This window comes from Schistocerca cancellata, chromosome 5 (genome assembly GCF_023864275.1).
Source record: "Schistocerca cancellata isolate TAMUIC-IGC-003103 chromosome 5, iqSchCanc2.1, whole genome shotgun sequence".
Taxonomy (NCBI): Eukaryota; Metazoa; Arthropoda; class Insecta; order Orthoptera; family Acrididae; genus Schistocerca; species Schistocerca cancellata.
Window position 1 is genome coordinate 125,936,465 of NC_064630.1, and position 26,435 is coordinate 125,962,899.

Here is a 26,435-nt window from a genome sequence, read left to right on the forward strand (position 1 = left end):
ATATCTGTTGTCAAAATACTAGCACACAAGGTGCAAGTGAAACATGCTCTCTACCTTGTTGCTTCCCTTTTAAATATTCCCACATGTGTTTTACGAAACTTGTCATTTTTAAGGTTCCCTGAAGAGATTAAAAATATAACAGAAGTAACTCATGAAAATCAAGAATGTCTCACTTGTGTCTCAGCTGAGAGCAAATGTAAACATGTACTTTTATCAGTATGACCTATAACCTTGGCATTTGCCAAGAGATAACTTGTATGTTATTAGACTGGTTCTGCTGATTAAGTGTTCACCTATGACAATGAATGAGGGATAGACAGCAAAAAGTGTTACAAAACATTTTAAGGTGAAATTGATGAGATCGTATAATAAACAAACACATTAAACATGACTGAGCATCAGCAAAGAATGAGTGAGGGATAGAGTAGGTACGGCAAGGCTGACAGATGTAAAACATAAAAAAATCTTTCCATTCAAATACCATTGTCCACAAGAAGTAGACAGAAATACATTTTTCTGTTATAAGCTATATGACATGAATTACAAACTATGTGATTTCTAGCATTTTTGTTTTGCCATTATTCTTGGAAGAAAATATTTCTCTGTGCGATTAGAAAACACTTTTTTGTCTCCATCTGGTCACCTGTACACACAAATAATAATTGTATTTTGCCTTGGTGATTCAACTATAGCGACTTCTATAATCATTTTTACTGAACAGATTGTGACATTTAGTTACAATGTTGAATTCAACATTTTTTTAACACACACACAGGTGTCCCCATGAATAAATATTTTTGTGCAATACGTGCTTGCAGAGGTACATCAACTCTTCACACATCTTGTTTAATCCAGTGTTAGATAAAGCATAGGGCAGAAATATCATTCAGATCATTTAACATTATTTCTGTCTCATTACATTTACTGTACAGTGATTGAACATTCTAATGGAGCAATCTAAAATAAGTTACATAGAACACATCATTTTTTGTTCGATCACTTACCCTACTTTTTGCACTATCATCTCTAATGGAAAAAAAAAAAATCAAATATTTTCTATGGATGGGTTTCATGGTGTTTGACTTTTTGCTTGTTGTTCTATTTAGAAATGATAGGTTCATCCTCAGATGGGTATTCATGTATGTATTACATTTCTTTGCTGTTGGCATTAGTTGCTACCAGTTTTCTCCTTCCAACAGTTAACATTAACAACAACAAATGTAATATAAATGTGAACAGCAATCAGTTCGAAAACAGTAACAGTGCTATTTGCATAAATAAATAGTAAACACTGGCTGACTGCTGTTTTCTTCTTTACAAGCATCAATATGTGTTTTTATATACGGTACCCATGGTCTCAATTATGTCAGTTTTCAACAAAATCAAATGTTTGTTTCAAGTGCCATTAATACTGAGGCTCTACATTTTACTTGTGATAACGTAAGCATAGAAACACAGCATTAGGTTTTTAACAAGTAGAACTGTTGTCAACAAAAACTGATTCTCATTTATTTTAAATTACAGAACTCCACAGGGAAGCATAGCTTGGCACAAAGACCACGCAACATTTACTAACATATATTTGAAAGACTTTCTCTGTGTTAGGCACATGGATCAAGCCTAGGGACATGTAATAGAGTACTGAGAACACAATAGCACTTAATAAACATATATTGAAGAAAAAAAATGACACTTTGAACAGGAACGGAGTAGGAAGCGTAAAGTAGGAAGTGCTGTATAGGTGGATCGGTCAGGTTCCCAAATCTATCCAGCTGGCGCTTCCTGCTCCAGTCCTGTTACACGCTTATCCTATCCTATCAGGGGGTGCAGCACTCGTGAAAGTAGTCATGTCATATATCAACTTTGCTGGAAACACTAGTCCACTTTTGAGTCAGTATGGCTTCCAACCAGCTGTCCTGGCAACAAATTCTGGTAACCCAATGTTGTCACAACCTCCCCACAGTTTCCCCTCTCTCTATATTATCATTCCTTCCAAATTCATGTCCCTACTTCACCTCCAGTGTGCACCACTCTCCACCGGCTCCTATACCCATGCATCATATGCCTAGCTTGTGCACTTGCCTCTTGCCTCCTGCATTCCTAGCCAGCAGACTGGCTACCTCCCTCTGAGCCACTAGCCACCCACCCCCAGCTCCTCTTTCTGCCTGCACCTCTCTCTCCCTCTACCCACCTCACCTGATACATCCCCAACTCCAACCTAGTCTATCAGCCATACTGCAGCACTGGCTTTGTGCATCAGCTGATGCCATGTTGTAGGGGCATAGAGAGAGAGAGAGAGAGAGAGAGAGAGAGAGAGAGAGAGAGAGAGAGAGAGAGAGAGAGAGAAAACGAATGTGCACTTTCACTTGAAAGCTAGCAAGCTTTCTTTTGTGAGTGGTCTCCTTTACTCCTAAAGAAGTTATCTTATTCTAGCCATTCATTCACACATTGTTTTCTGTACATCCCATAATGAAGAAAAGCCTACAGGGCTTAGTCATGTATGCTAAAGCATGCAGATGTGGTAGTATCTAGTAGAGCTGGGTTGGGTTGTTTGGGGAAAGAGACCAGACAGCGAGGTCATTGGTCTCATCGGATTAGGGAAGGATGGGGAAGGAAGTTGGCCGTGCCCTTTGAAATGAACCATCCTGGCATTTGCCTGGAGCAATTTAGGGAAATCACGGAAAACCTAAATCCGGATGGCCGGACGCGGGATTGAACTGTCGTCCTCCCGAATGCGAGTCAAGTGTAGAATAGCTGGTGCGGGAAGCACGTATATTTTATTTACTGTAATAATGCCTAATCACTGAAATATTTTGCCCATTGGACAATAAAAACAGGCAGTCCACCCTTGGACTGTTTGATCAACATTAACTATGAGGGTGTGCTGAAAAGTGGTGCCCCCAAATATTTTATTCTGTTCTCAATATCAGCTGAGGTGGTACACGTCATGCATATTACTTTGTCAAGTTTCTCACACTGCTGACCCAAGTTGCAATCCTCTGCTGCTAGAGGGCTCTGAATGTAGTGCATAACATGGCAGTGTGTAATGTAAAAACATTTGTGTGTGAGAAACAGCATGCTGTAATCGAGATTCTAACCACACAGGAGAGTTCATCCACACATGGAGCATCATCCCCTTCGGCATGACAATGCCCGACCAAACACGAATGCTGTGACACATCCAATAATCTGAGGCCTTGGGTTCACTGTCATCAATCATCCTCCATACAGTCCTGACTTGGCACCACCTGATTTTCATGTGTTTCCAAAAGATAGAGAACACCTTTGAGGACTTCACTTTGATAGCAATGAAGCGGTGCAAGTAGAGGTGAGGTTGTGGCTCCATTGGTAAAGTCCAACATTCTACTATGATGGTATCAACAAACTGGTTTCTCACTGGGAGAAACATGTTCATCATCTGGGTGACTATGTTGAGAAATGAAGATGTGGAATGTTAATAAAGCATGTTTTATTTAAAAAGCTTTACAAGTTGAGGCATTACATTTCAGCATGCCCTTGTACTACTATCATTACATCATTATACAGATGGTTATAATTAAAGTTAAACTTACAAAACGCTGTAGATATAACACTACTGGTCAGAACAATGTCAAATTACAACGGAATATTATCAGAGAAGGGGGAAAACATATGGCAGAAGAAAAGAAAAAGTGTGGAAATTGATCAATAGATGGTGCTGTGTGTGTCAGAATATGTAAATGAAACATCTGTCATGTGCACAACCCAATGAAGTTGGTATAAATACACTGGGTACACGGCTCTTCCTCCTTTTGCGTCTGTGACGTTCGCCATGACTGTCTCAATACTGGATCACACACTGCTTGTAAAGCTGTATTACAAGAATGATGACTGTACACACATCGCTCTGCAGAAGTTACGGACACTGAAGCATTTGAAAAACGATGTGTATAGGTCAACGCACCTGAAACAAAAAGACATTTTTCTTTGAAGCATTTCAATGCAATATCATGTAACTAAGAATATTCAACAATCTAAAGTTGTATTGCATTATAACAAATATTGTAATTTTAAAATTTAGTTACCTCTCATAGAATGTACTCTTCATATGTAATCTTGGTGGAATATTTTCTTTGTGCAACGACTAAGAAACGCGCGTGCACACGAACAATATGAACTGTAATACTGTTCCGCGTGATCTAAATTTACGATATAATGGCAGTGCCGGAGTCACATAGATGCTTCTGTGCATCTGCACACTCTATTTTGCCAACATAAAAACGTTTACGGTGCACACGCGTCATTCAAATTTTGTATATAATATACTGTATAATGTATGTCATGTAAATAGTTGTAGATAACTTAGATTCTCTTGTGCCTTTAGGTGAATCGCTCGCCTGCAGGTGTGTCCTTTTGCCTCGCAAAAGGGGGGCAATATAAAGGGGGCAATATAAAGGCACATTTGCATGCCGTGCGTGAGTTTCCTCGGAAACGCGAAATCTTAATTAAATAATTAATCTCTGACAAATAAATAAAGCCTATGGCACAGAACTGCAGCGCTATGCCTCTGATAAAACAAAATACAATTACGACACTCTTATGTTTCATTAAGAAGAAGTAGGTCTAGTAGAATAGCTGGTGCGGGAAGCACGTATATTTTATTAACTGTAATAACGACACAATGTGTATAGGTCAACGCACCTGAAACACTGCGCCACCTCACTCGGTTGGTAGTATCTAGTATCCCCATATATATGAGATATGATCTAAGTTTGTTTGAATGAAGAAATCAGAAAAAAAATCAATTGTGTAGCCAATACAGAAGCAGGTAAAATAAATGACATAGCTGAATTGGTTCACACTGCAACAGCAACTTCACAGGTCCCTGCAGCTACCAGCGGCTACCTTGACAGCACTAAAATTGTGGTCACAGCCACCACTGCAGGCAAGAGGAAGGATACTGCTGGTACTCATACGTCGGTCAGAAACAAGAAAGTAAGTATCAAAAGCAATGATTTATTTTTATGGACAAGCATGTCAAAGTCAAAACCACTAAAAAAGAACTATCAGTCATGCAGCAAAATATTCAGTCTTTAAGGTGTAAAGTTTTAATCCTACACGCACTATTGGGTGCTGTGGATAGTCCAACAACGGTGTGTTTTACTGAACCGTGGCGACTGAACCATGGCTTCTGTGTAACACGCAAAACTTTTCATTGGAATCACACTTTTGTTGGTCAGATTATAAAAATCGTAGTAGCTGTATATACTGAAAGAGATTTCAAGCATTCGTCAATTGAAACTATAATTAATATTGCAAGATACATCATCATTAATGTGTGCTGTTCACCTGATAGTAGCACTTAAGACATTTTTGAAAAACTAACTTTTGTGCTAAATAAGGCTAGCAGTTGCAAAGATAGTTACAACACAATACAATGTGCTAATTGTAATATTGATTATACAGAGTAAGATTTCCAAATTTAAGAGGATCTTTACTCACTAACGACCTTGTAGGTCAGAAATCAGACACACATATACTTAGAGACATTTATTTACTTGGATTACAATTGGAAGTCCAGCTCATTATCAAATGCTGAATGTGTTCTGTTCATATTTTGTATAACCCATCACTGTTCATTGCCAGGTGAATATCCACATCTTCGACATCACTATACAACAGCACTACAGTACCATACAGTACCTTACTTCACCACATCACCTATCTTGGCAGGAATAACATTTGTTACAAAACAAAATTGCCACATCCTTTTATTCACAAAATTGCCACTTCCTGTTTTTCAAGTTTGTAATATTGACATGTTGAAATAATATTGATGAGCATTAAATTTAATAACATATTGTCTGTTTAATTTCTTCAGTTTCTTGAATGGAATGAACTAGAAACAGTAGTTGCATGATGCAATATAAATACTGTAAAAAGTATAGGCAGATCCACAATGGACGTCAACAGAACAGAACACTTCACTGTCAGATACTTTTCTAAGGAATAAACTTCACTGGTCAGTCTCTTGTTCCCACAACCTCATAGAATTCACATAACACAGTCAATGACTGTACTAGAATAGCTACAAACAGTGCTACTCCTATAGACTATATTGTCACCAACATACATGTAGATAACTGAGAATTATCAGTCTAATCACAGAGAAGAGGTACCCTCTGTAGAATAAAATTTGAAGCCTAGGAAGCACTACAGTAAACACAAAGCAATGCATAATAGTAACATAAGTACCTTCAACCATAATCTGACTGATGAAGGCTACACTGATATCCCAAGTGACAACTGCAGTGTAAACAATTTTAGTTTCCTCATAACTAGATATTCTGAATATTTTAAGGAGCCATTCTCCATCAAAAATATATGCGAAACAAATGGAGAAAGACAAAACAAATGGATAACAAAGAGCAGGGCAGCATTGTTTCAAGCAAAAGGTTTAAAGCACTACCCAGAATCAGTACATATAAAACCAATTGCTTATACTTTCAATGGTACTGCAAGGAATATATATAAAAAAAAGTCTACATCAAAGTCTTAAAATTTGCAAAGAAATGGATATAGAACAGGTCATTATCAATTCAGACGATAAGGCAAAAACAGTGTGATTGATAATAAATTCAGAAATAGAACAGACCAAAGCCACAAGGAAATTAGCTGAAATAATTCTTTACAAAGAAACCCAGGAACTACAGCTAAACCATTTAATGACTATTTCATAAACATATGCAAAAATCTATATGGGGCAATCAAAAAGTTCCATTTGAGAGAAGTGCTGCAGCATAAAAGCAACGTAGCACAACTCCAATGAAGATATATAACCACCCACATGTAGGCAACGGATTAGCATAGCATTTGTATCTATCTGGCGTCTGTGCGGTAAATGCGGAAACATGCAATCTTATTACCAAATACACCTCAACAGGGCAAACTTACTGTTATTCTTTGATTGGATGCTGGAGGACAAACACCAGTAGGCATCCATCAGACAATGAAGAATGTCTATGGGGCAGCTTGTCTTTCGGAAACCACCATTGTGCAATAGTGCACAAAATTCTGTGCTGGTCGCGATTTGACACAAAATGCTGGTCGATTAGGTAGGCTGAACTCTCAGCACTGGGACACAAAACAGCATCCGCCCTACACACCTGATCTCTCCCCATGTGATTATCACACGTTCAGTCATTTAAAAAAGGTGTCAGAGGGTCGACTAGTCCTGTCAGATGACGATGTGCAGCAGGCAGTTACAGACTTCTTCATACAGCAGTACTTGATATTTTACCATCTGGGTATCTTGATCTGGTGCATCAGTAGGATGATTGCCTCAATGCTCACAGTGACTCTTCCTTCGACTGAAAACTTTTGATCACCTCTTATAACAAAGGATATGCCAACTCCAAAAAGTGCTATAAATGTTTTACTACAGGAAAGATGCCCACTAAGAAATTCCATATACCTGTTTCCAGCAAGTGAGAAAGGAATAACAAAAATCATAAATAAGTTGAGTACATCAAGACCAAGGGCAGCTATGGTATTCCAAATAATATTATATAACTATCTTCTAAATTGATTGTTAACCCTCTGACTGACATGATTGGTGAAGCCATCGCATGAGGATTGTATCATGAGAGTTTAAAATTGCTGCTGGTTACCATGTACAAAAAAGGTGATTCAATATAAAATGAAAACTACTGACCTGTTAGTATAATAGCATTAATATCAAAACAATTTGAACATATTCTGACAATATTATGAAAAGGATAGAGTGCTACTCGCCATATAGTGGTGATGCTGAGTACAGATAGGCACAACAAAAGACTGTCAAACAAAAGCTATGGCTAAAAAGGCCTTCATCAGAACTAGACAAAAAACCATATAAACATGTAAATGCAACTCGCACACACATGACCACAGTCTCTAGCTGCTGAGGCCAGACTGCAAGCAGCAGTGCATGATGGGAGAAGTAGTCTGGATTATGGGAGCATGGAGGAGTCTGGGGTGGAGAGGGGAAGGGGGAAGGAAGTAAAGTGCTGCTTGTAGCAGCATAGAGGGACGAGGTGAAGAGAGAGTAGGGCAGCTAGATGCAGTGTGGAGGCTAGATGGAAAGAACGGGGGCAGGGCAGTGGAAAAGAAGTAAAAAAAACTGTGGGTGCATTGTTAGAACAGAGGGCTGTGTAGTGCTGGAATGGGAACAGGTGGGTAAAGAACGATGACTGATGAAGACCGATGCCAGGAGGTTTACGGGAAGGTGGGATATATTGCAGGGAGAGTCCCCACCCACGCAATTCAGAAAAGTTGGTGTTGGTAGGAAGGATCCAAATGAGAGGCTATGAAGCAGTCATTGAAATGAAGAACACTGTCTTCAGTTAAAACTTCCGGGCTGAGAGGCCGTGGTCGATGTATAAAATTTCCTATATACATCGACCACAGCCTCTCAGCCCGGAAGTTTTAATTGAAGACAACACCGGCCGTGAAAGCCTACATTGTATGAAGGACATTGTGTCGGGCAGCATGCTCAGCAGCTGGGTGGTCCAGCTGTTTCTTGGTCACAGTTTGTTGGTGGCCATTCATGCGGACAGTACTAATTAAAAGAAGCTGCTGATCAAAACAAAGACCATTGTTGTTGAATATCAGATACAATTGGATTCCACTTCTTAGTTAAAGGGAAAATCTTATCCCTATTAATCCTACTGTCAAATTTACGATGGAAGATGAAAAGGCTGGAAAACTGCCTCATCTTGATATTTTGGTTCACAGAAATGACGGTGGGATTTTGGGGCATGGTGACATAGTGTATATCATAAACGTATGCTTACTGATTGTTATCTTCATGCAACTAGCTGTCATCCACCACACCAAAGCAACTGTGGTCTTGCAGACTTTGGTGAGGAGAGCCTATGCTATTTACAAAACAGAAAATTCAATACAGAAATTGGACCATCTTAAAGCTGTTTTTGAGCAGAATCTACATCTACATCTATATCCATACTCCGCAAGCCACCGGACGGTGTGTGGCAGAGGGTACCCTGAGTACCTCTATCGGTTCTCCCTTCTATTCCAGTCTCGTACTGTTCATGGAAAGAAGGCTTGTCGGTATGCTTCTGTGTGGGCTCTAATCTCTCTGATTTTATCCTCATGGTCTCTTCGCGAGATATACGTAGGAGGGAGCAATATACTGCTTGACTCTTCGGTGAAGGTATGTTCTCGAAACTTTAACAAAAGCCCGTACCAAGCTACTGAGCGTCTCTCCTGCAGAGTCTTCCACTGGAGTTTATCTATCATCTCCGTAACGCTTTCGTGATTACTAAATGATCCTGTAACGAAGCTCGCTGCTCTCCATTGGATCTTCTCTATCTCTTCTATCAACCCTATCTGGTACAGATCCCACACTGCTGAGCAGTATTTAAGCAGTGGGCAAACAAGTGTACTGTAACCTACTTCCTTTGTTTTTGGATTGCATTTCCTTAGGATTCTTCCAATGAATCTCAGTCTGGCATCTGCTTCACCGACGATCAACTTTATATGATCATTCCATTCTAAATCACTCCTAATGGGTACTCCCAGATAATTTATGGAATTAACTGCTTCCAGTTGCTGACCTGCTATTTTGTAGGTAAATGATAAGGGATCTATCTTTCTATGTATTCGCAGCACATTACACTTGTCTACATTGAGATTCAATTGCCATTTCCTGCACCATGCGTCAATTCGCTGCAGATCCTCCTGCATTTCAGTACAATTTTTCATTGTTACAACCTCTCAATACACCACAGCATCATCTGCAAAAAGCCTCAGTGAACTTCCGATGTCATCCACAAGGTCATTTATGTATATTGTGAATAGAAACGGTCCTATGACACTCCCCTGTGGCACACCTGAAATCACTCTTACTGCGGATGACTTCTCTCCATTGAGAATGACATGATGCATTCTGTTATCTAGGAACTCTTCAATGCAATCACACAATTGGTCTGATAGTTCATATGCTCTTACTTTGTTCATTAAACGACTGTGGGGAACTGTATCGAACGCCTTGCGAAAGTCAAGAAACATGGCATCTACCTGTGAACCCGTGCCTATGGCCCTCTGAGTCTCGTGGACGAATAGCGCGAGCTGGGTTTCACACGACCGTCTTTTTCGAAACCTATGCTGATTCCTACAGAGTAGATTTCTAGACTCCAGAAAAGTCATTATACTCGAACATAATACGCGTTCCAAAACTCTACAACTGATCGACGTTAGAGATATAGGTCTATAGTTCTGCACATCTGTTCGACGTCCCTTCTTGAAAACGGGGATGACCTGTGCCCTTTTCCAATCCTTTGGAATGCAACGCCCTTCTAGAGACCTACGGTACACCACTGCAAGAAGGGGGGCAAGTTCCTTTGTGTACTCTGTGTAAAATCGAACTGGTATCCCATCAAGTCCAGCGGCCTTTCCTCTTTTGAGCGATTTTAATTGTTTCTCTATCCCTCTGTCGTCTATTTCGATATCTACCATTTTTTCATCTGTACGACAATGTAGAGAAGGAACTACAGTTCAGTCTTCCTCTGTGAAACAGCTTTGGAAAAATACATTTAGTATTTCGGCCTTTAGTCTGTCATCCTCTGTTTCAGTACCATTTTGGTCACAGAGTGTCTGGACATTTTGTTTTGATCCACATACTGCTTTGACATAAGACCACAATTTCTTAGGATTTTCTGCCAAGTCAGTACATAGAACTTTACTTTCGAATTCATTGAATGCCTCTCGCATAGCCCTCCTCACACTACATTTCGCTTTGCGTAATTTTTGTTTGTCTGCAAGGCTTTGGCTATGTTTATGTTTGCTGCGAAGTTCCCTTTGCTTCTGCAGCACTTTTCTAATTCGGTTCTTGTACCATGGTAGCTCTTTTCCATCTCTTACGATCTTTCTTGGCACATACTCATCTAACACATATTGTACGATGGTTTTGAACTTTGTCCACTGATCCTCAACACTATCTGTACTTGAGACAAAACTTATGTGTTGAGCCGTCAGGTACTCTGTAATCTGCTTTTTGTCACTTTTGCTAAACAGAAAAATCTTCCTACCTTTTTTAATATTTCTATTTACGGCTGAAATCATCGATGCCATAACCGCTTTATGATCGCTGATTCCCCTGTTCTGCATTAACTTTTTCAAATAGTTTGGGTCTGTTTGTCACCAGAAGGTCTAATATGTTATCGCCATGAGTCGGTTCTCTGTTTGGTAGTTTTCAGATAAAGCACTTAAAAAAATTTCACTGGATTCTTTGTCCCTGCCACCCGTTATGAATGTTTGAGTCCCCCAGTCTATATCCAGCAAATTAAAATCTCCACCCAGAACCATAACATGGTGGGGAAATCTACTCGAAATATTTTCCAAATTATCCTTCAGGTGCTCAGCCACAACAGCTGCTGAGCCAGGGGGCCTATAGAGACATCCAATTACCATGTCTGAGCCTGCTTTAACCGTGACCTTCACCCAAATTATTTCGCATTTCGGATCTCCGTCAATTTCTTTCGATACTATTGCACTTCTTATCACTATAAACATGCCTCCCCCTTCACTGTCCAGCCTGTCTCTGCAGTACACATTCCAATCTGACTTTAGGATTTCATTACTGTTTACATCTGGTTTCAGCCAACTTTCTGTCCCTAGTACAATATGGGCGTTGTGACCATTTATTAATGAGAGCAGTTCTGGGACCTTTCTATAGATGCTCCTGCAGTTTACTATTAGCACATTAATATTGTTATTCCCTGTTGCATTTTGCCTACTCCTACCTTGCCGCGTCTCAGGAGGCATCTCGTCGGGCCTAGGGAGGGAATTCTCTAACCTAAAAAACCCCCATGTGCACTCCACACGTACTCCGCTACCCTTGTAGCCGCTTCCGGCGTGTAGTGCATGCCTGACCTATTCAGGGGGACCCTACATTTCTCCACCCGATAGCGGAGGTCGAGAAATTTGCACCCCAGATCTCCGCAGAATCGTCTGAGCCCCTGGTTTAAGTCTTCCACTCGGCTCCAAACCAGAGGACCGCGATCGGTTCTGGGAACAATACTACAAATAGTTAGCTCTGATTCCACCCCACGAGCGGGGTTTTCTGCCTTTACCAATTCCGCCAACCGCCTGTACGAACTGAGGATGACCTCTGAACCCAGACGGCAGGAGTCATTGGTGCCGACATGAGCAACAATTTGCAGTCGGGTGCACCCAGTGCTCTCTATCACCGCCGGCAGGGCCTCCTCCACATCTCAGATGAGATCCCCTGGCAAGCAGACAGAGTGAACACTGGCATTCTTCCCCGACCTTTCCACTATTTCCCTAAGGGGCTCCATCATCCGCCTAACGTTGGAGCTCCCAATAACTAATAAACCCCTCCCCCCGTGTGCCTGCTTGGACCTTGCTGAAGGAGCAGCCACATGTCCACCCACAGGCAGAGCGGGCGATGCCACACGGCCAGCCTCTACATTTACCCTCCGCCTCATGCGCCGCGAACACCGCTGAACCCGCCACTCCCCTTGGGGAGAGGGTGGCCCAACCGCGCCCGGTACCCGCAAAGATGTCTCGACAGCAGGGACCATGGGCGAAGCGTGTAACACCTGGGGTGTACCACATGATGCACCAGACTCCCCACTGCCGCTACACTCTGAGGCAGCAGCTTGAAGACAGCTGACTGCGGCCATCAACACGCTCAGCCGTTCGCAAGCAGTGGCCAGCTCCTCCTGCATCCATACACAGCAGTCACAAATCCTATCAATCCTAAGAAATCAATTTACTGTATAGAGTTAATCAACTTTTAACTAGACTGCTAATTCACTAAAGGTGGCTGATTGTTGACTAAACTGTGATTGCTAGCCACTTCTTGTAGAAAACAATGAAAATAGCACTACCTGTCTCTGGAATGTATTGAAAACAAACACTAGCACTACTGGCACTATGGTTGACTAAAGGGACCCTCTCTGACTGTATTCAAAACAAACACGAAATCTATGGAACACTATTACTAGCACACAACAATTAAAGCTTCCTAAAAGCAAAAGTTCATGGAAGAAGAAGTGACAAGTAAGAAAAATACAGTTAATACTTAAATTACGGTAGCTCGCTGCACAGCAGACGTGAAGCAGACGGCAGTTACGACAATGGTTATACTGACCAAATCTGTTACTTTTTTTACCCTTTGCTGCAAGTACATCCTGGAAAATTTCAATAATTTTAAGAAGATATGACATCAAAAGTGTATTTACACACATCAAAAAAAGTTTTGCATCACCCCGGTTCCCAGAACTCCTGAAGATAGACATTGACTGTGGATATTGTATCACAGACACAGTCCCTTTGACTGTTAAGAGATGCCACTAAACCTGCCCAAAGATGTAAACAACCATGCATGAATAGTGCCTATTAGATGGAGAGGGTCCGACAGCTGATCAGTTCCAGTCATTACACAAGGAAGGAGATACACGGCTCATGTTGTCTGTAGTTCAACCATGCCTAGATGGTCAATACCATGGTTCGATCATATCCACATTTTTACTTTGGGCCAAGAAGGGCTCTCAACAAGGGAAGTGTCCAGGAGTCTCTGAGTGAACCAAAGCGATGTTGTTCGGACATGGAGGAGATACAGAGAGACAGGAACTATCAATGACATGCCTCGCTCAGGCTGCCCAAGGGCTACTACTGCAGTGGATGACCGCTACCTATGGATTATGGCTCGGAGGAACCCTTACAGCAACACCACCATGTTGAATAATGCTTTTTGTGCAGCCACAGGATGTTGTGTTATAACTCAAAATGTGCACAATAGGCTGCATGATGCGCAACTTCACTCCCGATGTCCATGGAAAGGTCCATCTTTGCAACCACGACACCATGCAGCATGGTACAGATGGGCCCAACAACATTCCGAATGGACCACACAGGATTGGCATCACATTCTCTTCACTGATGAGTGTTGCATATGCCTTCAAAGAGACATGTTTGGAGGCAATCCAGTCAAGCTGAATGCCTTATACACACTGTTCAGCAAGTACAGCAAGGTGGAGGTTCCCTGCTGTTTTTGGGGCACTATGTGAGGCCAATGTATGTCACTGGTGGTGATGGAAGGCGCCATAATGGCTGTACAATACGTGAATGTCATCCTCCGACCGATAGCGCAATCCTATTGAGTGCATATTGACGAGGCATTCATCTTCATGGACGACAATTCGTGCCCCCATCACACACATCTTGTGAATGACTTCCTTCAGGATAATGACATCGCTCGACTAGAGTGGCCAGCATGTTCTCCAGACATGAACCCTATTGAACATGCCTGGGATAGATTGAAAAGGGCTGTTTATGAAAGACGTGACCCACCAACCACTCTGAGGCACCTACGCCGAATCGTCATTGAGGAGTGGGACAATCTGGACCAACAGTGCCTTGACGAACTTGTGGATAGTATGCCACGACGAATACAGGCATGCATCAATGCAAGAGCAAGTGTTACTGGGTATTAGAGGTACCTGTGTGTACAACAATCTGGACCACTACCTATGAAGGTCTCACTGTATGGTGCTACAACATGCAATGTGTGGTTTTCATGAGCAGTAAAAATGGCGGAAATAACGTTTATGTTGATTCTATTCCAATTTTCTGTACAGGTTCCAGAACTTTCAGAACTGAGGTGATGCAAACTTGTTTTGATGTGTGTATATCACTGGCTAAGATAAGAGCCCTTCTTGGATCAGTACAGGATGACTTGGGGCTGAAGGAACCCAGAGAATACAATATTCCTTGACACTATGGGATGGCTTATACTGGCCAAACTACCCAGACCGATGCATAGAACACCACTGTCACACTTACAGAGAAATTAGCAATTGCAGAACACTGTCTTAATGAGGGACATAAGATGATATGTAATGTGGCACAAATGATCATTCCTTCTTCTTGCTACCAGGAATGTGTTCTAAGGAAATCTACTGAATTTTGATTATTTGATAATATTATTAATAGGGATAAGAATTTCCCTTTAAGTAAGATGTGGAATTCAATTTTATCTTATTTCAACAACAACAACAGTCTTCATTAAGTACAGCGGTTTCTTTTAATTAGTGTTCTGCTAGCGGTATATCATTCTGCTTATTTCTTCCACAAGTGTGCTACTGGTTCACATGCGCATCCAGTGATGCTAGCTGGTTGAGGATGACTTGGTCATCAGTTGATACTGTTGGGTCTTCCAAGACTTGCTCAGAGGGTTTTAATGCAACACAGTGCCTGAATTTGGCAAAGTTTATCACAGTTCTCTTTCAACACCTTGCAACATTGTATATTGTGAGTTTCCTCCAAAACTGGCCTTGTTTATGAACACAGGCGAAATTGGCTATCACCTCTTAATGCAGAGAAATTTGTATTCATTCACCATAATTTGCCTCTACTTCAGTATGAGTAATAATTTATTATTTTGTCAAAATGTTAATAAATGGTGTTTTGATTTGAACATACTGTGATTTTATTTGTGTTTGGAGCATTGCACATGTTAATTTTATGAACTTTTCATAATTTATTGAACTCTTGTATCCACCACATGTTGACCTACTAATTGGTATCCAACTGGGTAAAATTAGGCTGTGTAGTCCAGAAACCAGATAGTTGCCAGATATCTGTTTCATCTCTAATATTTATTACTCTCCTCATCTAATATTTCTATTTTTTGATACCTGTTCACTAAGTAAGATTTTATATATTGAATTTTGTGCCACCCATACCCAAGAATTTTAGCTTTTCAAAATGAATCTTGTGGTTAACTAAATCAAAAGCTTTTGATAGGTTGCGGAACACACCAATTACTGAGTATTTCCTGTCAAGTGTTTTGTGAACAAAGCCAATAAGTTCTTGCTTGATACTCTTTTCAGGTATGTAGCTGGATAATTTAGTCATCTTGACATAATATTTCAATGGACCAACTGGCTGTCATCTTCAGATGAGAATGCTGATGTGCAATCTCACCAGAACTGAGTTACAGTTTCAAACAGAATAACATTAGGTGATCACCAAATATAAGGCTTGAGATTCCTTTCGATCTGAACTGTCTTCAAATGACAGTCACCCTTGCCACAATTGCAAACGTTTCTTGATTCTCACACTGACTGTTATTCCAATTTTCATTTGCCACCTTGTTAAAGCAATCCCAGATCATGTCGCGACCTTCACAAGTAAAAGTTGATTCAGATTCATCTCTTCTACTTCTTTTAGCAGGCATTGGAAGATTCTTTGCAAAATATGAAAAGGAACTTCTGCTAAGCTCTTTCATCATTAGCAACCTCCAAGTCTTAGGTCTAGACATGTTATAATCCAATAATTTGGATCTTCATTTAAGGAGAAGAAACAGATTTCTAATCCAACTTTCAACGAGGCCATCGTGTGGTAACTCAAGGGATCTTGGTGCTGTTTTGTCCTTATTTAAACTGTTATTTAATGCTACAACATGTGGTATTACTTCAGATATACAGGAGAGATCAGAATTTATTTTTGTAATTTCTGCAAAGGACTTTAAAGGCTTAATGCATTGTTCCATCAAACACCACTGATGAGATATCAAATTAGTATGCATATTGCAATCAGCGACATAGTCTGGTCTTGTTTCAACAGGTGCTCTACCACATAAAGGATGGGATTCCACCTCATACTGATACCTTGCACCATGTTTGGGTTAAGTTAGCTCCTTTGGAATTGCTAACTCTTTTCTTGAGCTAAGCTTGAATGACTTAAGTACATTATGAGATCTCAACCGGTAGTGATCCTCATTACCAACAAACACTGTCTGCCTGCGTCCATTCATGTGAATGGACAGTTAGCTTTCTATGTGGGAATGACCAGCAACAAACTGTCCATTCGCATGAATGGACACAGGCAGACAGTGTTTGTTGGTAATGAGGATCACCCTGTGACTAAACATGCCTTGGTGCACGGCCAGTACATCTTGGCACAGTGTTACACCGTCTGGGTTATCTGGATACTTCCCACTAACACCAACCTGTCAGAACTCTGGAGATGGGAACTTGCTCTTCAGTATATCCTCTCTTCTCGTTATCCGCCAGGCCTCAACCTCCGCTAATTTCAAGTTGCCGCCGCTCATACCTCACCTGTCTTTCAACAACATCTTTGCCTCTGTACTTCTGCCTCGACTGACATCTCTACCGAAACTCTTTGCCTTTACAAATGTCTGCTTGTGTCTGTGTATGTGCGGTAGGATAAGGGTGTGTGTGCGCGCGAGTGTATACCTGTCCTTTTTTCCCCCTAAGGTAAGTCTTTCTGCTCCCGGGATTGGAATGACTCCTTACACTCTCCCTTAAAACCCACAACCTTTCATCTTTCCCTCTCCTTCCCTCTTTCCCTCTTTCCTGGTGAAGCAACCGTTGGTTGCAAAAGCTTGAATTTTGTGTGTATGTTTGTGTGTCTATCGACCTGCCAGCGCTTTCGTTTGGTAAGTCACATCATCTTTGTTTTTAGATATATTTTTCCCACGTGGAATGTTTCCCTCTATTTTTTAATATATATATATATATATATATAAAAAATAGAGGGAAACATTCCACGTAGGAAAAATATATCTAAAAAGAAAGATGATGAAACTTACCAAACAAAAGTGCTGGCAGGTCGATAGAAACACAAACAAACACAAACATACACACAAAATTCTAGCTCTCGCAACCAACGGTTGCCTCGTCAGGAAAGAGGGAAGGAGAGGGAAAGACAAAAGGATTAGGGTTTTAATGGAGAGGGTAAGGAGTCATTCCAATCCCGGGAGCGGAAAGACTTACCTTAGGGGGAAAAAAGGACAGGTATACACTCGCACACACACACACATATCCATCCGCATATGTGTCTGTGTATATGCGGATGGATATGTGTGTGTGTGCGAGTGTATACCTGTCCTTTTTTCCCCCTAAGGTGAGTCTTTCCGTTCCCAGGATTGGAATGACTCCTTGCCCTCTCCATTAAAACCCTAATCCTTTTGTCTTTCCCTCTCCTTCCCTCTTTCCTGACGAGGCAACCGTTGGTTGCGAAAGCTAGAATTTTGTGTGTATGTTTGTGTTTGTTTGTGTGTCTATCGACCTGCCAGCGCTTTTATATATATATATTATAAATATGTCTGCTTGTGTCTGTATATGTGTGGATGGATATGTGTGTGTGTGCAAGTGTATACCCGTCCCTTTTTCCCCCTAAGGTAAGTCTTTCCGCTCCCGGGACTGGAATGACTCCTTACCCTCTCCCTTAAAACCCACATCCTTTCGTCTTTCCCTCTCCTTCCCTCTTTCCTGATGAGGCAACAGTTTGTTGCGAAAGCTTGAATTTTGTGTGTATGTTTGTGTTCGTTTGTGTGTCTGTCGACCTGCCAGCACTTTCATTTGGTAAGTCACATCATCTTTGTTTTTAGGTATATTTTTCCTACGCGGAATGTTTCCTTCTATTATAACCATATATATATATATATATATATCATTGGGTTTAAGATAGGTTAGGTTTTTCTATTAGTTGGTTTTTTGTAACTACATCTGCTCATCTACATCGTATCATGACTCTGAAGACATTGCTGTTTGTAACTCCCCACAGATGTTCCTCTGCTCCCTGGCCAGCGATGCGTGTCACTATCAATATGTCCAAAGTGCCAAAGTCTAACCATTGCATTCATGCAACACCGCGTGAGCTTGTCGTCATTGCAGGCAATTTGGCACAGGTCATTATCAATGAGTCTGACAGTAATGTCATCTGGTTTGAAGTTCTGAGAGCGAGCCTAATGATAACAGGGTGTGTTGCGTTGGGAGTTGGCTGCCTATGCACTGGATAGTGGCTGGTTGTAACCATCGTTGTTATTGTCATTTGGAACAATGTTCTCCAGGAGAAACCAGCCTGGTTTCGTGTGGTTAATTGAAGCATTTGTTGATTTATCATTAATTAGAATGTCACACACAGGACTTTGAAAGGTCCTCTGTACAGTGGCTACAGTGCCAACTGGACCATTTCATCCAATAACGTGACGTGTTTGCAATGTGAGAGAACTTTGCCCCTGAACCAGTGCAAGCAGGTCCATTTGCTCAAGGTCTTGTGTGGGTAGAATGATCTCAGCATGAAGCACCAGGGATTCGCCACATAATATCTCGGCGAGGGACAAAGCTCCTTCTTGAAAGCGTTTCAGATGCCGAGTACTACCCACGATAATGCTTCAGTCCATAACCTGCCAAGGCACATGAGGGCTGCTTTGAGAGTCCTTTTGCACCACTAGACTAGCCCATTAACTCTGGGGGCGACAGCCTGTAGGGCAGTTGTTTTTGATTCCACAAAGGTTACACAGTGCGCCAAAGAATGTTGACTTGAACTGGCGGCCTTGGTCTGCAATTATTATGTCTAGTGTGCTAAAATGCACTATCCATGTTTCTACAATGGTGTGGGCTGTAGACTCTGCCATGACGTCCTTGAGGGGAACCGCTTGCACCCAATGGGACACACTATCGTTGAGAGTAGATATCTGAATCCCTTTAACTCTGGAAGAGGTCTGAAGAGATCGATGTGGACATTATGGAAGCAAGCTTTTGGACTAATTGTTGTTGTGCATGTCTTGTGACTTTGCTGCATTGGCACAGTACACCTATGTGGAACAGCCTGTAGAGTTAGTCAAAAATTGTTTGATGCATTGTTTGTGGCACCAAAGGTTGTAACACGTTAAGAGAGACATCACAGAAGATCGGTGTTTCACTGCTCAGAACAGTGCACCGTCCAATTTGTAGGTTGGTAGCATCAATGTGCATCAATATTGCATTGCTTACATTGTTGCACTGGCTCGTGACTAGTTTCTCATAATCAAAATGGAGGGAAATGAAACTGATTCAGGATAAGTAGTCAGTGGTAAGATCGTCAGGTGGTGGAAGTCCATAGAATACTGGACAAAATATCCAGGCATTGATAGCATTGGGGGGCTGATGTCCTCCGATGGATGGCATATGACATCGGCAAGAGGTTTATGGTCTGTAAGCACTATAATATGTCAATCTTCAATATCTTCACGGAAGTAGATCACCACCTCAAATGACAAGAAGTGTTCTGTCAAATGTTGACTATTTGAACTGGGAGGATGTAAGTTTTCGCAAGAAGACTCGAAGGGGCTGTGCCCCCCCCCCCCCCCCGCCCCCCCCCCCCCCCCCCGCCCCACCCCCCAGCCACTAACTGCTGCAGTACGGCACCAATTGCAGTGTCACTTGCATTGGTGATCATTAGGAGTTGTGCATTTGGGATGGGGTGGGCCAATGTGACTGCATATGTAAGGCAATCTTTAGTGAGTTCAAATGCATCCTTCATCTTTGGAGTCCACCCAATCTTCCTTCTCCCTTGCATGTTAGATTCTGCCAGTGCATTGGTGAGGGGTGCTTGTACAGCTGATGCTTGCAGCAGGTGAACCTATAGAAGTTCAAAATTCCTAACAATCGATGAATCTTATGACAAGTCTGGGAATTTTGGGGAAGGGGAGGCTGTCTTATGGTGTTGGCTTGACCTAGGGTCGGTCTCATCCCTGCAGCACAAACTATGTGACAAGGAACGTAGCTTCCGTTTTCGATAACTGGGAGGATTTGTCCTCATCGTGCATAACACTCCCATATTTTATGGCATGAGGAACTAGTTCAAGGTGTCAGTTATGGTCTTCAGGCACAGCCGAAAAATGAGAATGTCATCCAGACAGGTGTAACAGAAATCAGACCGAGAAAGCTTCCGGTCATTGAAGTGCTGCCTTTTTTTGCCATGTGCTCAGGGTCACTGGCCATGCATGTGCTAGCAGGGTGAGCAGAGAGTCATGGTCAGTTGGTGAGAACAAGACTGTGCCTGCCTCCTTGGGCTATATGGAGTGGCAGGTGCATGGGAAGACTTTTGGTCGCTCATGCACTAGACCGAGCAGTGGATGTGTCCTCGATGCGCCGTATGAATGTCATCTTCCTGGCACAGAAAGCACTAGAAGCTGCACAACAATTGTTATAATGCTGATCTGCAAATGACAGTTTTTCTGATGTAATGACATACTCCCTGAACGTGTTGACGTATGTGAAATCATCATAATGGGCAGTGCGTTATGTTGTGTAAGAATGAAATTGTCGGTGTGAACAGCCCTTGAATGCAGCAACCTGTACCGTGGTACAGGAGCATAGCATTTTGTACATCCAGAGAGGAATGGAAGTGATGCAGGAATTTGATTCCCATTACTGGTTCCATGAGATCCAGGCAAGTTGGTGATGAGGAGCCAGTTGTAAGGTACATGTGGTAGATCCGTGCAGTGTACTCTTTGATTTATTATCCACAAGCAATTGTGGGCGCTGACATTTCATCAAATGTCAATGTCCTCTTCAGTGGTATTGAGCTAATGTCAGATCTGGCGTCCACCAAAAGTGCTTTCTTGAATTGAGGGTGAAGATGTACAATCGGGATCCCAGATATGCAATCAAGGGCACGTGTGCTTGAGTCATCTTAAGTGATGGTCAGAGATTTGACAGTCCAAAGCAAGCCAATGCGCATACTGCAGCCCATGCATGAAGTGTGGGAATGCACAAGGTGCTCAATAGTTACATACAGTAGTGACAGACTGACAATGGTACCAGCACAGCTGCGGCTTTGAGGCACCTGCAGCATCTGTGACTTTGTTGGCAGGTAATGCTGATGTGGTGTGTAGGCTGCTCACTGTTCCTTTTGGGCAGGAGGCAGTGACATCACCTTCATGCGTATCTGTGGAGGATTGAGTCAGATCAATCAGCAGGGAGTCCGGCAATGGTCATGTACTGCATGGTGTGGACTAATTCACATTGTTGATTTTCTGGTTGGGCAGTAATATTGTAAATATTCTGTTTGTCTGAGTCAACTGTTCCTCCAGGGATTCAGCTTCATGTGATATCACAGCCAATTGTAGTTGTGGTGGAAGTTTAGCAATCCAGAGTGTCAAAAGGGCAGCATGCAGCATGGGATTAATGTCAAGTATAGCTCAGAGTCATCACCAAAGCTGAGACAGTATTCAGTCATCCTATTGTTCATCATAGATAGCTCAGTTTTCTGTGAGTTGTGACAGTGCAGATTTGGTTGCATCATGCTTGTTTTAGGTAGGTAGTGTTAATATAATGACACTGATTAGGTTGGTATGTTCCACCAGATGACCGAGATCACATTGACAAATCGGATGTCATCATCTCGAATGCCTAATGAACTGAATACATACTCCATGGCAGTGAACCATGAAGCAGGTTGTTCTGGTCGTAAAGGTGGCAATTTACGCTGGGAACAGTGTCTGTGAGGTAGGTAATGGCTGTGATACGGCTTGATTACGGTCAGTCAAAACACTGGACTCTTAGCCATGGTAAACTCGTGTTTTATCACAGGTCAGTGATCTACACATTGACTGCACTGTCAGCACATGATGTTCTGTGGAGCTTCCAGAGCTGCATTTACAGCAAAAGATGGCCACAATGTTAACATGTCTTAAAATGATTCATACAAAAATTTGCATGACGCATCTTGCAGCTCACACAAGGTCACCACTATGGAAGTATTTCCCTATCAGGTGACACAGAATGTACACATACACAGAATTGAGAAGCTTGATGGTGAATACACAGGCTGGTTGCATAACTTTGTAGTGTTTTTTTTTTTCATATTATTAATAAACACAAATGGTACACATAACAGAAACTTTAGTCATAAATAATATATTATCTTTCACTTTTTACAACAGTCTGCCAACACTGGGGTAATTTTTTGATTCCGCAACTTCTGGTTTTGAGGTGATTAACTCACCAAGCCATGTTCAGAGGACATTTTCATCTGCAAAGAAAGTTCCTTTAAGTTGTTGGATACAGCGGAAAAGAAGAAAATCTGAGGGTGCAAGGTCAGGTGAATAAGGTGGGTGCAGAATGACTTCCCAACCCAACTCCTGTATAGTGCTTTCTGTCAGACCAGCAAAATGCAGATAGGCATTATCGTGAAGTAGCATCTCTTCACACAGTCTTCCTTGTCATTGTTCTTTTCAGCTGCAAGACATCTCAGTAGTTGACAATAAATGTCAACAGTGATGGTTATATCTCGGGGAGCAATTTGCAGTACACCACACTGTCGCTGTTCCAACAGATGCATAACATTATCTTTTATGGATGCATGCAGGTTTTTGTACAGAGAGCTGCTGCTTTGTTTGGGCTCAACCTGTCTTAGTATAAAGACATCATTTCTCATCACCAGTAATGATGCAGGATAGGAATGGTCGGTGTCGTCCATGAGCCAACTGATGACAAACTAGCAGAGATGCATGTATTTCCACCTCCTGATTTTTGTGATTTTGACTTAGAGAATGTGGTACCCACACACCTAATTTTTTAACCTTCTCCACCAGTGCAAATGTTGGACAATGATGGAATGAACACAGTTCAACACATTCACCAGTTCTCAAGTACATTGATGGGCATCATTGTGGATTAATACATGGCGCAAATGTTTGTGGCTGCCGTCACTGTGTCACCCCTCTACTGAACTCAGAACAGAACCATATGTTGGAAATGTTATGCTTTCTCCACTTGGCACTCCATTCTGTAGTGTCCACAGCTCAAACTGGCAATACGTAAACTCAAATAGCAACACTGAAAATTGATAAATAAACCCATATCAACCAGAATACCAACATGCAAAAGAAAAATGGTACAAACTTATGTACCAACCTAATACTTTATTCACAAAGCATGGTACATCAACATGCCTACATCATATCATGACTCTGAACACACTGCTTTCTTTGACACGCTCATAGGTAATAGATATTCTTCTGCTCTCTGGATAGTGATGTGTGTCACTATTGATTACCCCCCCCCCCCCCTCCCACCTCACTGATCAGTTTAATTAAAAAATTCAAAACAAAAGCTATTTCCCTCTGCATCATGAGAAGTTTGAACTCAGCACCATAAGCAAACAGCAAACTTCATTATTGTCATTGTTTATATAAAATATACCCAAACAGGTGAGGTTTTTTTTACCAATGCTTTTTTCGTAATTTATCTTTCAATAAATTATTTTCAGTACAAGCATTAAGTAACAAGTGAAAGTGAGAACTCCAAAATGTGAAATTTGAGCTCAGCATCAAAAACAAACTTTTTATTATCGCTGTTTATATTAGAATATTCCCAAAGGACATTTTTTTTAAATTTATCTTGTAATTAACAAATTATTTTCAGTAATAACCTCAAATAACAACAACTGAAAGTGATCAAATTCCCAACAAATCTAATAGCTAAATCAATCACTCAATACCTCATTTGTTTATTTATTTATTTATTTTATTATCCATCTTTAGGCATTAAAAAATGCAATTGATGTCATTTGTGTACATATACAGTTTACATAACTAACAGAAGTGGTAATATATTGTAGATCATTACTGTCTAATAAGATACAAAAATTTGTCCTTGATGCTGCACAAGGTATTTGCATTATATTTACATGTATAAGTTTAATCTAAGTGAAACTATATTAGTACCGGTACTTAAGATCATCTTTAATGCACTTCACTCATGAATGACAATACCCGAATTTATCAGAATTCACCTGAACATCTGCATCTGATCTTTGCAAGCTTGTTCAGACATACACGTTATGACATGCTCTGTGGCCTTGTTCATCTCAATATCCGGCCACTAGATATCCAATATGTAGATGGCTGGACATCTGATGTGTGTGTCCAACTAATCAGCTATCCATTTAATCTTTAATAAATATTACTCAGACATGGGGAAGATTCTAAATGATATATTACAGGGAAGAGTTCTATGGCTACTGCTTTTCTTGGTATATATTAATAACCTTCCTTATGAAGTTCAACAGAAATCCATCCTATTTTTGGATGGCATCAATATTTTAACTGTGGGTGTGGATCTGGAAGAAGCTACAAACAGAGCTGAAAGAGTTTTATTTAGGCTAGACAGTTGGTTTGGAAATAATAAATGGATACTACCCTGGAAAAGAAGGGTCTCCACCTTGATGATAAACTAACATTAATGAAGCACATCAACAACATAAGTAGTAAATCAAATTCAGTCTCTTATGCATTATGGTAGTTAGCCAAAACTGTTCGTACAATAGACCCTCATTTAGCCGAATATCAAGGGACCGAAAAATAGCCCAATCTGGTTTAACAAAGTTTGAATTAATGAGGGTTTTTTGTTTTGTTTTGTTTTGTTTTTTTGAGTAAAAATGTGTGACTGTTGAGTTCTTTTTTTCAATTGCTACGGTCACTAACAAAGAGTCTAGTGTGAGCAGCCAAAGATAACAGTCACGTGTGTGTGTGATGTATGTTTACTTGTGTGAAAGCAAGAGTGGTTTTTTCTTATTTGATTAAGGCTTTGGCTGTAGGTTTAATGAGTAACCATTTTTTTCTTTTTTCATTGTGCTGTCTACAACTCAATGTGTCATCTTCACAGTGAGTGCAATCTACCCTTTCTATAACTGTTGATATTCAAACCCAGAAATTCCCTTTTCCTGGACAATTTTGAACCTATTCTTGAAGCATGGGGACAGGCAATGGAATCTGTGAGTGCATGTGTTGGAACCATTTGAACCACAAATCCCCCATTTCTTCGTGTTTCACTGGTCTCGTGCACTTGCTCTTTTCATTAAATGAAGTGCTTGTCAGGTATGCCTCTATTCTCTGTCTTCAAACAGTCAGCAAGCTCCGTATGTTGTTGCATGTCGTGCTGTGTATGGTCTGCTCAGCAATTCCTCTTTTCTCCTGCCCTTGGGTCTAATGCTGTGCAAAGTGACACATGATCAGCAAGCAAGTGATCTGGTCACTGGTGCAAAATTACAGTACAGTGAGAAAAATTGTGTGAAATGTGTAACGGAAAATACTGTCGCGCACAGCACTACATAAGTACATACTTATTTGGTTTACACAAAAAATAAGATATGAAATTTGTAAGTTTGAGACCAAATTTTAGTTTGCAGTACAAATTATCTGAAATTCAGTATAAGCAGTAGATTTTTCAGTGTACTTCGACCGGACCCGAACAGCTAGTACGGGTTAACCAAGTTTTCGGTTCATCCAGTTTCATAATAACAAGGATCTACTGTATGGAAGTCCTTAAAAGGTTTTACTCTATAGCTCTGAATCAATTATGTCATATAGAACAGAGTTATGGGGAAGCTCAGTAAATATGAAGAAAGTATTTATCATACATAAGATGGCTATTCACACAAGGACCAATGAGGAGCACTGAACGAGCTGCAGACCAAAATTCAAACTTATAGATATTTTTACATACACACTAAGAAAAACATTAGCCAGTTAAAGGAAAATGAGGAAGTACATCAATAAGGAACAAGAAGTTGTTCGAAACTAAGAGCAATTCAACACATGACAGGTCATTATGAGAAAAGCATAATAT

General features: G+C 41.0%; 1 protein-coding gene across 5 annotated transcripts in view; it reads right to left on the bottom strand.

Moving 5' to 3' along the window:
* The window catches only part of LOC126187795 (glycerol kinase), a 228,508-nt gene that overhangs the window by 171,938 nt on the left and 30,135 nt on the right, over positions 1-26,435 (bottom strand). The window contains exon 1 of one of the 5 annotated variants that reach the window (XM_049929075.1): positions 174-202. The exons of 3 other annotated variants lie outside the window; for them this stretch is intronic. Coding sequence is in view for 1 of the 2 variants with exons in the window: in XM_049929070.1 (XP_049785027.1) it covers positions 55-106 (52 nt within the window). In the remaining variant the exon portion in view is untranslated. Of the gene's footprint in view, positions 1-54; positions 203-26,435 lie in introns of those variants that run through there. One more of the 5 variants, XM_049929070.1, reaches the window with a different exon arrangement.